At 37.7% G+C, this 15,745-nt stretch overlaps 1 protein-coding gene across 2 annotated transcripts in view; it reads left to right on the top strand.

Moving 5' to 3' along the window:
* KHDRBS2 (KH RNA binding domain containing, signal transduction associated 2) overlaps nt 1–15,745 on the top strand; it is a 551,370-nt gene that overhangs the window by 97,346 nt on the left and 438,279 nt on the right. For both annotated transcript variants that reach the window (XM_055000857.1, XM_055000848.1), the window contains exon 2: nt 11,641–11,768. In XM_055000857.1, coding sequence (XP_054856832.1) covers nt 11,641–11,768 — 128 coding nt within the window. The remainder of the gene's footprint in view (nt 1–11,640; nt 11,769–15,745) is intronic.

The raw sequence follows: 15,745 nt of genomic DNA, 5'->3' as shown, positions 1-15,745 counted from the left end.
CCATGTGTACCTGCACCAAAGAACACTCAATGAACTTTGGTTACAGGTTAGAGGTAAGAGCAACGATATTTTCCTCAAAGTGGACTTATCATATTCGTTCAAATGATCCAGTCAGGCTTTCCTTTTGTTTCCTTGACGGAATATTTTATTTCCCTTAAAAAACTAAAGACATTTAAAAACATAGTCATCAGAGTAATTTACTTCCACTGCTTTCCCCCACTCCACCTCCAATGTGGTGATAATATCACCTGGCTCACTCAAGATTATAATGATGTTCACCAAATTCTTCAATGCATCCCGTGTTTGTTACCAATATGTACTCTCTGTGCGCAGATTACTGAACACAATCGAGTGTCTTCAATGAGTCATTAAAGCTTCTGGATTTTGATGAGGATAAAATATGTAGATTACTCATTATTCAGAGCAAACTTTAAAGGTTGTTTCTCCTCCCTCTTCTGACAAACTAATTTTGCTACTACTTCTTGTATCAATAATTGAAAGTACTTTTTGGTGTATGAAACCTGGTACAGTGGGAAAGGGTAACATATATGTCCCATTTTCTCCAAGGAAAAGTGCCCTCAGATTTATGTCTTCTTGTAATGTGGTGTGAAATTGTTAGACTAATCCTAATGGCTGATTTTATGAGCTGTTCATATTACCGTAGTCTGAAGGGCAATTAGCCAACTGTCATTATAGGTTATAAGCCTGTGCCAAATGCAAAATTTCTTGGGACCTAAAATGGATCCCTTTACATTCTGGAACCTCGTGATAGTCTCTAAGTTCCTTGTTGATGTTCTTGTTTTCAGATGTTAGTGTATGTAAACTTTAGTAAACCGTGTTGTAATTTGTATTATAATCCTAGGTATATTTACTTGGAAGTATGTCTTTGCCACCCAATAGAGCTAGGCCAGAAGTAAAGGGTAATGGCTCAGTAAGAAAAATTCTGTGATTGGCTTTTCCCATAAAGCTGGAATATTATATCTCTTATTCCAAATGTGACCATGGAATGTGGCTCAGTAGATCCACAAAATGAAGCTAGGGTCAGATAGGCGGATTTTTCTACAAACTTGAAGGAAGTTCTAAGTCTGCAGAAAAATCTGGAATCTTTTTAAAAAATATATTTGGGGATTGAAACTCCAAAATAATAATAGACAACACCTGTAGATTTAAGAAAAGAATGTCTTTTTTTTCAATTTTTTTATTGGATTAGATTATAATATTATTCAAAACATACATTACCCCCTTATAAATCTTTTTCTAACCCCCTCCCTTTCCTCCCCCCTTTTTGTTGACTTCCAACAGTTTTCCAACCCTAAGTCTATCTTATTATTTAATTACGTAATATCTCATATATCCTATTATACACACATTTAATACTCTTTTCTCTAAATTTATTTAATCTCTACTAAAAATACTCTATAATATAAATTTCCCTTTGGATGCCACAGTTAAACCACATATCCTACATAAAATAATACTGACATAATAATATATATTAGCAATCAAGATATTAAAAGATATAACATTGTATTCATTTTACTTTCCAATCACCTATGTTCTTTGCTTTCCACCATCATCCTAACTCTAATATTAGCTTAAACTCTAATACTCTATTACTCATCCATCTTTTACTATTTTTGTTTTAGGCTTCTTTTAAATCTATAAGGTAATTGTTATATTCAAATATCTCTTACATACACTTTACTTAAACTATATATTGTAAATAATATCTAACTATCTTAATCTTTTATATCCATAGTGAAACATCCATTATTTAGTACTCTATAGTTTTTGATGTTATCATAACTCCATTAATAGCTTAGATTTTTATAATTAAATTCCCCCCTCGGTAAAGTCACTTCTCTCTTCTTCTGTTACATTTCAATAATTCTCGAACTGCCACAGTTCTCCTTTCACGTCCCATTTTTTTTCTAAATATTGTTTCAATTTCTCCAAGTCTGCATTATACTGTCCTGGATCAAGATCTTTAAGTTTTCTGGTCATTTTATCCATCTCAGCCATGTACAACAATTTATACATCCAATCTTCTATAGTTGGTATTTCTTGTACTTTCCACTTCTGCGCATACAAGAGTCTCGCTGCTGTAGTCATGTAAAATAACAATGTTCTATACTGTGTTGGGATACCTTCCATTCCCAAGTTCAGTAGCAACAATTCTGGGTTCTTATTTATTTGGGTTTGCAAAACCTCATTAATTACTTCAATTATATCTCCCCAGTATTGCTTCGCTACCTCACAGGTCCACCACATATGATATAGTGATCCTTCATGTTTTTTACATTTCCAGCATTTATTTGACATGTTTATATTTCCTAATGCAATTTTCTTTGGTGTCAAATACCAACGATAAATCATTTTGTAGACATTCTCTTCAATACTTGTACAAGCCGTAGTCTTCAGAGTCGTTTTCCACAAATATTCCCACGCCTCCATTGTTATTTCTTTATTAAAGTTTATACCCACTTCACCATCTGTACTTTTACTGTCTCATCTTCTGTAAACCATTTTAAAAGTACTTTATAAATCCTTGAGATTTCCTTTTTACCTTCTTGAAAAATTATCTCTTCTAGTTCTGAGTTCTCCGTTCTTATTCCTCCTTTCAAACAATCCGAATTGTAAAGATCTCTGATCTGTCTATATTGAAACCAACTGTAACCTGAAGACAACTCCTCCTCTGTTTTAATTCTCAATTTTGAAGATTCTACTCGAGTTATCTCCTTATAGGTTAAGCATTGCTGCTCATTATCGACAGTCCTCGGATCTATTACTTCATATGGAACCACCCAAGAAGGAATTCCGTCCTGTAGGTAATTTTTATACTTCTTCCAAATTGTGAAGAGGCTTCTTTGAATATAATGATGTAGAAACATAGAGTCTGCTTTTACTTTGTCATACCACAAGTACGCATGCCATCCAAATATTTTTTTATATCCCTCCAAAGCCAGCAATTTGCGATTCTTCAGTGTCTTTTATCCATGCCAAACATATTGCTTCATAATATAGTCTTAGATTGGGCAGTTGCAATCCACCTCTCTCTTTGGCATCCTGTAATATTGTCATTTTCACACGAGGTTTCTTGCCTGCCCACACAAAGTCCGATATTTTCCTTTGCCAGTTTTCAAATTGTTTGGAGTCTCGGATAGTTGGAATTGTTTGTAGCAAGAACATCACTCTTGGCAATACATTCATTTTTACTGCTGCAATTCTTCCCAACCATGACAAATTTAACCTATTCCATTTTATCAAATCTCGCTCTATCTGTATCCACAATTTCTCATAATTATTCTTGAATAGGTCTATATTTTTCGCAGTCAGTTCAATACCCAGATATTTTACCTTATTTGTTACTTCGCAATCCGTTATTAACATTAGTTCTTGTTGTTTCTGTTTGGACATATTCTTACATAGTATCTTTGATTTCCTCTTATTTACAAAAAATCCAGCCAAGTCTCCAAATTCCTTTATTTTCTCCATCACCTTTGGCATATTCTCGATTGGATCATCCACAATTAACATTATATCATCCGCAAACGCTCTGACCTTGTAGGAAAACTCTTTTATTTTTATTCCTCGGATTGCATCGTCTTCCCGTATTTGAATCATCAATATTTCCAAAACCAAGATGAACAACAATGGTGACAAAGGGCAACCCTGTCTTGTACCTTTACTTATTGTCAGTTTTTTAGTCACCTCATCATTCACCACAATTGCTGCACTCTGGTCTCTATATATTTCTTTCACTGCTCGTATGAACTTTTCACCCATTTGCAGCTTTTCCATAGTGGCAAACATAAAGTCCCAGTTCAAGTTGTCAAATGCTTTCTCAGCGTCCACGAAGAAGAAACCAACTTCTCTATCACAACGCTTGTCATAATATACAGTAGCATTTATAACTGTCCTCAAATTGTCTTTAATTTGTCTATTTGTCAAAAATCCAGCTTGCTCCTCTGCAATAAATTCAGACATCCATCCTTTTATTCTTTCCGCCAAAATCTTCGCAAAAATTTTATAGTCATTGTTCAACAACGAAATTGGTCTGTAATTTTTAACATTGGTCAAGTCTTGTCCCTCCTTAGGAATCAATGTTATATTAGCTTCTCTCCAAGTATCGGGGACTTCCTGGTCTTGCATAACTCCATTAATCACTTCTTTCAGGAAAGGCACGAGTTCATTAGCCATTACCTTATAAAATTTAGCTGTTAGTCCATCCGGACCTGGTGCCTTTCCTAATTTTGTTAGCTGAATTGCCTCTTTTATTTCCTCTTCCGTCACTTCCCTATTCAATTTTTCTCTCCAACCTTCAGAAATTGCAGGGAGCTTCATCTTTTCCAAATAGCTCATTATAAAGTCTTTGTTCACTTCCTTTTTTTGATACAGCTTTGCATAAAATTTGAAAAATGCTCTACTAATGGCTGCTTGTTCCAAATGTGTCTTATTTTCCTCACAAATTTTATTTATGGTTCTCTTCTCTTTTCTTTTCTTTAATTGCCACGCCAAATATTTCCCAGGTTTATTTGCACCCTCAAACGACCTCTGATTCATTCTCTTGAGGTTCCATTCCAATTCTTTATTATTCATTGCCGTCAATTGTTCTTGTAGGATTTTAATATCCTGGTATATCTTCTTTTTTCCTGGTCTCTTCTTAAATTGTATCTCTTTGGCTTTTATTTTCTCCATAATCTCTAACCTCTTCTCGTTTTCTTTTCTAGCTCTTGCGTTTAGGTCCATTAGTATGCCTCTGGTCACTGCTTTATAAGTGTCCCATACCTTATTAGTCGAAACTTCCCTGTTCATATTATGTTGTATAAAGAATTTGGTCTCCCTTCGCAACAACTCAATGTTGTTTTCTTCTTGCAAAATATCTTCATTTATTCTCCATCCTTTTCTTTTATTTCTTTTCCCAAATCTCCACATAATTGGGTTGTGATCTGAGCCTACCATGGGCATTATTTCCACCTCTTTAGTCCATAACGCTAAGTCTTTGGAGGCCCAGATCATGTCAATTCTTGATAAAGTAGAATGTCTTGCAGAATATAATGTATATTGTCTAGATTTGGGATTCTGTCTCCTCCACACGTCTTCTAAAGTCTCTTGTTCCTTTATTGCAAAAAAGGATTTTGGTAGTAAACCTCTTTTCTTTTGTGCAGTTCCAGATTTCTTATCTTCCTCCAAATTAGTAACTCCATTGAAATCTCCAGCTAAAATTATCTGGTCATAAGATAGTCCATCAAATTGTTTACTCAAGTCCTCAAAAAAAATTTTCTTTTGCTCCATTAGGTGCATATATTCCAATCACCAACAGCTTTTTTAAATTCCACATAATTTCCACTGCTAAATATCTAGCTTCCGCATCACTCACTACTAATTTAGGCTGTAACTCTTCTTTTATATACAGCACCACACCTTTTTTCTTTTTTTTTGAAGCAGCCACAAATTCATTTCCCAATTTTGCGCACTTTAAATATTTTGTATCTTGCTTTTTAATATGGGTTTCTTGCAAACATACAATGTCACATTTTTGTTTTAATAGCCAGTGGAAAATATTTTTTCTCTTGTTAGGAGAATTAAGTCCATTTACATTCCAAGATATTATTTTACACTCCATACTCATAATCTTGTTGTTGGTAAGTCCTTTACATTGTCCCTAATAAACTTTTCCATCTCCAATTCAGATCTGATGCGCTTTTTAACTCCTCCAAATTCGAAGGACAGCCCTTCTGGTATTTCCCATCTGTATCTTATCTTCATGTCCTTCAAGATCTGGACCAAGTCTTTATATTTTTTCCGATCCAACAGCACCGATCTGGGCAATTCCTTCATAATAATCACCGCCTTGCCGTCAACCTCCAATGGATCCTGAAATTGTTTACTCACAATCATTTCTCTTATATTTCTAGTCGTGAATTGCACAATCATGTCTCTTGGTAATTTCCTCTGGGTCGCGAATCTTGAGTTTATTCTGTATACCACATCTAGGAAAGCCGCAATTTCATCTTCCTCTTTCCCCAGGTATCCAGCCAAAACTTCTATAATCTGTTCTTGGGCAAATTTTCCCTCAATTTCGGCAAAGCACGAAATCTCAGTTGTTTCTCCATATGTTTACTTTCTGCTACAACCATTCTGCCTCTCATCTCCCTCATCTCAGTTCGTTGCATGTCTGCTAAAGTGTCCATTGCATTTTCTACTACATTAACCCTTTGCTGTGTGGCTTGCAGTTCATTTTGTATTTTTTCCATACCTTTCGTCAGTTCCGCCAATTCCTTAAGTGTCTCTTTAAACTCCTTCGCCATCACCTGTATCATATCTTTAACGTCTTTATTTCCTTCTGAAACTTTTTAATCTAGACTTTCAATTGCTGCTTGCCACTCCTTTTTCGACATCGTGGGGCTGGCTTTACCTCGCTCCCACGAGTCTGCTCTTTTCCTTAACTCCGTGGCGCTTAACTTTGTGTCCTTTTACTTTTAAAAGTCCCGCATTTAATTTGTTTCTTAAAAAAACACCTTTACACAGTCCAAAATGTCGGGCGTCTTTTCTCTATGGTTATTTCAACTTTACTTTCAATCCAAGATGGCCTACTTCCTCTTCCGCTGAAGCCACGACCTTTCCCTTCTTCAAAATGGCGTTCTTCTCCTTCCTGTCTCATAGAAAGGGCCGCTTCTCTCCAGCTTCTCTATTGTTCTGACGTACTTCCTGTTCCTCTGCCCCACACAGCAGTTCTCACGATGATGAGGCTTTCCCACAGTCCACTATCTCTTCCTTCCCGCAGGCATGTAAGCAATTATCAACTTTCTCTGCTAACTTCGTTATACATAGTCCTTTTTAAAAAAAATTTCTTGCCGGAGTTTCCCCTCGTTACAGTCAACCTGCGGCAGTTTTTAAAATCACTTTAATACTTTGCTTCTTAAAGTACTCAGTCCCGTTTCAAGAGATAGTAATCTTTACCTTCTTAGTCGTTTTCTCGGGTTGTAATCACTGTTTCAATATTCAATTCACTTCAAATCCCCTTGTCACTGTATGAAGCTTGGGTATGAGGGTCTTATGCCAACCGAATTGGCTCCAAGACTGCTGCAGAGATCTTGGCAAAACCTCTCTTCGGGTGGGACCTCAAGGGACAAGAGGGAGTCCGTTGCGTAGGACCCCCAGAACAGTTGGCTACGGGCAAATCCTCGCCCCTCTAGCCTCCAAAACAGCAGCCTGGACAGCTCAGCTCTTAGAGCTGCGTTAGACCTTCATGGATTCCAAGCCGGAAGTCAGAAAAGAATGTCAACTGACCTTTTAGTGGCCATTTTGGAAGTTGGTAGGCAGCCATAACAATGTTGCTGAGACTTCCAAGCCTGCATTTCTGTAAAGCAAAGCCATGGCAGGGAGAAAGGAGGAAACTTGGATGTCAACAAAAGCCCTGGAAAAGTTCCGTTTCATATCCTCTGCAACCACCAGAGAGTCATTATCCACAACACTTGGCCCAGCAGTGGTGACCTCACAACTGGGCCCAGCCCCTGTGGTGGCAGCTGCTTATTAACCTATCCTCGGGGGCAGCAGCTGCTGCACAGCTAGGGGGACCGGGTCTCCCACTATAGCAGGAAACTTCCTGCACCTTGCCCAGTACATCAGCAGGAAAAATTAAGCCATCATCACTTCTGGTGATTTAACTGGAAGTGATGTCACACATTGTGGGGACAGTCTAGCAATCCCCTATGAGACGTAGCATCACTTTCAGTTATGTGAACAGAAGCGATGTTGCAATTCCACCAGAAGCTCAGCCCCCAGAAGCTCCAAAAGCACAAGTGGCCCTGGCTCTGATGGTAGCAAACACATCACAACTTGTACAAATTTTTCCTGGGGAGGAGCTGCCAAGAGGACTGAAGGTGAGAAAGCTGGAGGAGCAAAATATAGGTTGGCTGGTGGCAAAGAAGGAATGAAGTATGCTGGAAAAGGAGAGATGATATGGGGGATGCCAGGGAAGGAAAGAGGAAATATTGGGGGAGGAGATGCAAGGGAGAATCAGTTATCCCCTATTGGTCATACATACACACACAGACAAAGAGAGAGAGAGAGAAAGAGAGAGATTCCTTCGTCTGACTAGCTGATGGTTATAGGTAGATGAAGGGGTGTGACTTTTTTTTTTTGCCAATTAAGAAGGTTTCTCATTTAACAGTTTTATCAGACAGAGACACCTTAGTAGAAAGTATATGAATGCCCCGTCAATTGTAAAGAATACATATATGCGTTTAGAGCTGAGAACATTATTCGAAATTTTTTTAAAAATTCAGTTTCACTGATCAAATTTTGAACATATAATGTCTCATCAGAATTCAAGTTTGCATTTTAATGCATACATGGGAATTCCCCAATTTTTTCTATTTATTTATTTACATTGGAATACTACTGCATTTGAATACATCAAGTTTTCTGCCATCTCTAGTGTGTTTTGATTTTGGCAGTCTTCAGATTTTTAATCCGTTAAACTGTTAACTGTCAGACAGTGTTTATCACTCCATGTTATCTAGCTAATGCTGTCAAGTATCAAATATTGTCTCATATTAAATACTATTCGATGGTTGGCATGACATGCAATTAAATATCGTATATAAATATAAGTATTTTGCAAACTTCTGGGATTTTTTGGAAGTTTATCAAAGTTCTTCCATCAAGAAATATCAGCAATAGCACATGAATATCTGTGAACAACAGCTGGCCTCCTACTGCTGATTGTCCTCTGCAATATCCAATTACAGGGGAATACTGGGTCTGTTTTAGGAGACAGTAACTTCATAGTAGTCAATGGTAAGTCAGTCCAAAAGTGCCCCGCATGAACTGTGTCTGCATCCTGAACTATTTCCCAGAAACTTGCAGCATAAGCAGGTTCTATGGCAATCAAACAGAAGTCTCTTGGCAAAAATACTGAGAAAAAAGCATTCTCTTTTTAGATGTAAGGAACATTAAAAACTGTTACATCTGTCTGATCTATTGGCTACTAAAGATCACTGCGTGCCTGCTATCCTGTGCTGCCAAATCAATGTCAATTATCAGATACTGTGTACTGTGATCAAGCTTCATTGTGTGGCAAATACAGATACCTGGAGAATATTGGCAAATTTTCAGAAAATATTTGGATAATATTTTTCAAAATTGTCAAAGGAATTTTTGAACATTTTTGGAAGAAAATACATTTCAGCTTTATTGGTTTTATTCATCACTTATGTTATAACAGAATTAGACTCCCTTTTCTCTCTCCATTTTAAAAGAACAAGTAGTGAATAATACATGGGTATAACTTTCACAATGTATTACTTACTGCCTGTTCATTGCTGTTAATTTGTATATTCTGTACTATAATCTCTTTATCAGGGCACAAATTATTGTATGTGAAACCACCCAATGTGCACATACAAATCTGTCTTGTAAATAATGTCCAGCAAGATAGGACACTCGTGTATGCCAGAATCATGGAATAACCCATGCAGCTATTGTTTTATGATTCTTTAAAACTTTAATTTAGAAATGACAGAATAGGCTAGCCAGCTTCACTTCCTTATTAAATCTAGAAACCATCACATTTTACTTTTCTCCAAAGAACCAGTTCAGATGAATAATTTTCCACATGCCAGACTTATTAGGGGGAAACCATTATAAAGACAATAAGAATGTATAGTACAGAGATTCCCTAAAACTCTGGTTTCTGTATATGTATTCATTTGGCTATGGATTCATAAGTTAGTTAAACAGAAACATGCAAAACAATGTATTTCACTGATGATAGGACAATCCGTTGTATGATGGAGATACAGGATTCTGAAGAACAGTGTAATCGACATTCTTAGTGCCTCCAATCAAATAATTAGAAAATCGACTGCTAGACAAATGTGGGCATCATTCTTCCAAGGGGAAGCAAATGCTGACATCCTGGGAAGGTGTATTCTATTTTGTACTAGGCTGCATAGCCTGACAAAAAGAACATTTGTTATTTGATGAGTTTTGACATGCTTCACCGTGTAGCAAAGGGAAATTTCTGCTAGGGGATGACTATTTTTAATGGAAAAGCCATATTCATGATGTGCGTTTTCTAACAGATGTCAAGTATTGCAAAGTGAAGTATAATAAACTCTGTTTTTAATTAGTAGCAGTAGATAGTTATTTTACAAAATAAGATATATGAACATTCTTTCTCAGTTTTTTTTAAACCAGAATGATGCAGAATAATTCACCACCTCCACCTGTAAGAAACTGAATTGTATTGTGCACAAACCTGCATTCTCTATGCATGAAAAGGGGGATAAGGAGGACAAGATAGTTCTCCTCTCACTTCCTGTACAGGTCTGATGCCTGGCTGCTGCTACTTTCTGCCCTTGCTGCTTTGCAAACAGATGGTTCACTTCAAAGTGATCCCTCATGTTGAAGAATTCACTAGGATGTAGAAGGGTGCCCCTTTTCATGTTTTTGATGTTTTCAGGTTGTTATAATAATAAATATTTTCCTTCTTCATTTCTATCTTTTACACTGGTGGATGCTGTTTTAAATCCTGAGCAACTTTTACTAGCTTTCATAATTATGGTCGGGGGCAGATTTGAGTTAGAGGTATTTGCTGTTTCATCTTGATGGGAAGAACTCATGTCATAAACTGGAATTTTTGAATTCAAACAATGTGGGCACAAACTTAGGTGGGTCAATTTTAGCCTAAATTCAGCCAAGTTTCATGACCACATGCGAGCAAACCCTGTAATGATATTGAAGGCAGCTTTCTAAGACTGCCAAATTCTTTTTGTATGGCCCTTTTCTCAAAATGTGTGTTGAGAACTCTAACTTAATATATTACTTTATATAGACATATGTAGCAGTTAGAGCACAGAAATTCACCCCAGAGATAAATTTACCCAGAGTGTTCTGAATTAGCCAATAGAAACATGGTACTGAGAAAGTTGGGAAGGAGTTGTTAATCAGAAGTTAGTTTTGGAAGGTGAAGATAGGAACATTGGTCTAAGAAGACGGTGAATTAAAGACTTTGGGATCTAGCCTAACAACCTTTTTATAGCCTCTGAATTATCTTTACTCATGATTAAAATAATAGGTTGTACTATTGGCCTCTGCGATAGACAGTTTTCATGAAACCTCTGAATTGTTTGGACATAGTATAAATATTTTGAGCCTAGATTATGTCCTTGCCTGATGGCAATACTTTCTGCCTTTCTACCTCTCAGTTTCAGCATCCTTCACTCTAATCAAGATGTTTCAACTCCTTTCTTGTATAAATTGAACCAATACGCCTTTAGTATCATGCCATTTTCTGTTACATAACATGCCATTAAATTTACACAATCTTTAACATTATTCTTGCATCAGTTGCACAGAAATGTTGCACAATGTAAAATGGCATTATTTACGTGGAAATTTCATATGCCTCCTCTCCAGAGACCTGCTCAGGCTGGCTTATGCTATCATAAAGTTTTATTATTATTACATTAAAGATTCTGGTTCAGTCAAATAGTTGCTGTAGCTTAAGATGTGAAACATATTCTTATGGTGTTGTATGGTGAAATTATGATGTCCAAATATGAACATAATCCAGTAAAATAGACCAGCAGCAATTGAATTATGTATTCTTTTTTTCCCCACTCTTACCAGAAATTGAAAAGTTCCAGAGTTCTGATGAGAAAAAGGAAGATGAAGAGAAAAAATACCTTGATGTCATCAGCAATAAAAATATAAAGCTGTCTGAAAGGGTATTGATTCCTGTGAAACAGTATCCAAAGGTACATATATATATATTCTAACATAAATTGATAAGGTGTACTATGTTATTTTAATAGATACTTGGATTTATGAATATAATTAAATATGATGCTCAAAATACTAAATCAGGATATTATGCAAAAGGAGTTAAACATTTATTCATGATGACTTCATCCATTTGTCCATTGAATTTATCCATTTTATTCAGTAAGCTTTAGAGCAGTCTTTCTGATCATCTTGTATAAGACAAACAAGCCGGTCTTGCTGTGGTGGAGGACAATTTTTTCTGTTGGAATTAGGCTTATCACTTAACAGAATGGAGTCATTGGATCCAGCACATTAGGGAGAGTCCAGATCTATTTAAGTCAACGGGAGTTGAGGTTGCTTTGGCTTGAATACTAAGGTGCTGTTCTGACAAATAACATCTCCTTTCACAAAATGTCAGTTTGTTCCCCCCATGTCCTTTCAGGTCCAATGATCCACACAATGTTGGGGGCCACAGAATGCTGTAGTGATGGGGGGAGGCAGGAAAGTTGCCTTCCTCTAGCGCAACCCTATTCATGCTGCTTTGGATCCAAGCCATTGTCCATAAGAACAGTTGGTGATAATTTACCAAACTCTTAGAGTGATTCCGCACACGTTGGATAATGCACTTCCAATCCTCTTTATAGATCATTTGGAACCGATTTTTTTGTGTGCGGAAAAAAATCCACCTCAAACGATTGATAAAGTGCATTGAAAGTGCATTATCCAACGTGTGCGGAATCAGCCTTAGTCTAGCTGACATTTCATTCTTTTTAATAAAGATTCTTTGGAACGAAGTGTGGTGGATTGCCCACATTTGCTGTTAAAATAGCTGATAACAGTAACAGTATTTACAATGTCTTTTTAGTCTGTTGTTTCATGTCTAAGCAGATTCAAATTACATCCATCTTAACTGCCTAGTCACACAATATGTGGCCTATTAAGAGAAGTAACCTCAATATTAGAACCTAATATAGCCTTGCCAGTAACTCTAGCAGTTGTCGGCGAGCTACAGTTAGTAGGAATGTATTATAATTTGGTTTGCATTCTGAACTGTACAATATTTTTTCCAGGAAATTAACTTTGATTCATTAAATGTCCAAGCATTATGAACTTTAAAAAAAATTAGCATCATCTGAGGTGCACGCTCTCTAATTCCAGAATTAATTTTAGAAATTCTTCTAATTAAAATTAGAAATTCAGAAAATATGGACTCCACAGCAGTGTGAACACGAGGCACAAGAAAGAAGAGAGATGAGTAAAATCTGATTATCAAGGATTTTCAGAATAATTGCGGGGGGGAACCTCAGAAAATGTAGTCTGTTGTAGAAAAATAAGCAGTAGTCCTGTGGTACCTTAAAGGCTAACAAAAATATATTCCAGTATAAGCTTTCATTAACTACAGTACAGAGTATTTCTTCAGATGTAATGAGTCCATTCTCACCAGGCAGTTATTTTATTTAAGAGATATGAAAACAAACAGCAAGGTCAAAGGGCCTATGGTACATCTCCTATACATGGTCCATGGCTTGATCCCTCTGCCTCTGTCATGACTGGTATGACCAATAGAGGAACTCTAAGCCTTGGCAAGGAGAGGGGAGGTGGTTGCACTACCTGTCCTGTCCACTGAACTCTGCTCTTCAATGCTCTAAGCAAGGCCAGCTCTTCACAACCTTGGCCTGCTTCTAGGTTCTCTTTAAATAGCCAGTGAGATGCTCCATCCTCCCTTCTATTGTCTCCCCACCCATGTAACCTGCAAGTTCCTGGGGCAAAGAGTAGCTGTCATTGGCTGGACAGATTTTTCTGGTCCCCTACCACCTGGCTTTCACTTCTCCCCACCATGTGTCTGCCAGGCTACCTCTTGTTTAAGAATTCAGTCAAACTGGCCACCTTTTCCCTGGCCCCTTGTAGGCTGTTCAGCCTGTGCCATAGCCAGAATGGTCCGTGCCTGGCCATCTTCACTGATGGCCAAACAAAGATGGGCTAGTGCTGTCCTAGTAGAGCATTGGCTGCACAGCACCCTAGAAGAGCAAGGGAAGGCTGGAGTTCCATGCCTAGTCTCCTGGCCAGGAAGTGCAGATGAAGACCAACCAACCAATAGGGCCATGGCATGCACTAAGTACTGGGTGAAAGGTAATGATGTAAACTTAAAAATCTAATCTAGAAAAATATAGATAATATTCTCTACTCCTGCTTTGTTATTTAACACCAGTAAATGATTGGAAGTCCCGAGTTTTGCTAAGATTCATTGAGATTTCACAGTACCTCCCTCCTCCTAGGTTCAACCAGGATTTGGGAATTTTCTCTCACTAGAAATGTAAACTGAGCAAAACCTGGGATTCCTTCCTCATTACAAGGACCTTGACCTTGCTGTTTCTTTTTTCCTGCCTCCTTTACTAAAACTACATAGTGAAGATCCACTCAGAGCATCTGAAAAAGTGGCCTCTAGTCCACAAAATCTTATGAGGGTAAAACATTCCTAGTTATTAAAGTGCTGCAAGACTCCTATTGTTTTCTCTGAAAAATCTATGCAGGATTTGCCCCAGTACCTTTCAGATAAGAATCTGGTTTCTTCCCACCTATTTATCTTGAAATGAGAGACCAGTAGCATTTTGAGCAAGTCTCCAAAATTCCCCAGACTGAATTTCTCGACATACATCTACATAACAAAGAGACTGAGGGGGGGGGGTAGTATTTTTTAGAAGTTAAAGAATATTGTTGTTCCGCCCACCCCCGCCTCACAGCCTTGGATTTCACACAAATAGTTGTTTTACCAGGCTGTATTCAAACTGATGTGGTAAACACCTCCATTTATCTTAGAACAATTTTTCTTGCTGATTTATTGTCACATGGTATTTGGCCCCACTATTAGCTTTGATTACACTCGCCACTTTTCACTTTATTCTTTCATCAGCAATAGCAATAAATTACAGTAGGTAAAAAAAGCCCATGGACTCAAATGAGAGGTAGAGGTGTGTGTGTATTTTTTAAAACAGGAGATGCATTGATTCCAAGTTGGCATTTACCTTCTGAACTGTGAATATGAAATTGATAGAGGGTAATCATCCAAATGGTAAAAGGCACTACAACTATGCATAGATAGAAAACTGCCTGCTGTATCTTAGGCTGCTGTATCTTTATTTGAAATATTATCTAGTATTATTGATGTCTAAGGTTGTACCTGCACAGGCTTAACTGGGAGATCAGATGCACCCATGTACCCCTGGAGTTTCAGCTTGTGTTGCTCTCCCCCCTATGTTTCACTCTTAATGTTGGACAATGACACCATTGTATAGTGGTTAGAGTGTCAGACTAGGATCTGGGAGACCCAAGTTCAAATCTCTACTCTGCCATGGGAGGTCACCTGGGCAAGCCACTCTCTTTCAGCCTAATCTCCTAGGGCAGTTGTTGCAAGGATAAAATGGAGGAGAGAAGAAGCACAATGTAAGGTGCTTTGGGAACCAATTGGGGAAAAAATCTAGCTTATAAATATATGGATCAATAAGGGTGAACAATATTAGCTTTGTATGTGTCATGTACCATCAAATTGCTTCCAACTTATGGCAACTTATGTTATTATTATCCCCACAACAAACACCCTGTGAGGTTGGTGGGGCTGAGATATGTAGGTAGACAGTCTTTGTTCCTCATTAGAAACGGGCATGAAAACAATATGAACAAGAAAAAGCCATGAACTGCCCAGTCTGCTGTTCATGAACAAGCTGTTCGTGAGGCCCCATTCTAAACGAATAGGTGGTCATTGCTGTTCGTTGCTGTTTGTCAAGCCAGACAGTCTGGCACCTGCAATCAATTCCCTTGGCAACTTAGGCAGGGATTGTCTGAACGCTGTCTGAACTCCTGCTGTTGCCCTGGAAACCCCAATCTAAACCTAATTTAGCTTGATAGGCAGGTCTTCTTTTCAAGTGCAGAGCTCCAAATTTGTTACAAGGGAGCAAAGAGCAGGGGGGAGGGG

This window comes from Eublepharis macularius, chromosome 1 (assembly GCF_028583425.1).
Source record: "Eublepharis macularius isolate TG4126 chromosome 1, MPM_Emac_v1.0, whole genome shotgun sequence".
NCBI lineage: Eukaryota > Metazoa > Chordata > Lepidosauria > Squamata > Eublepharidae > Eublepharis > Eublepharis macularius.
Note: the sequence above shows the minus strand (reverse complement) of the source record. Positions and strands in the feature narration are given on the sequence as shown.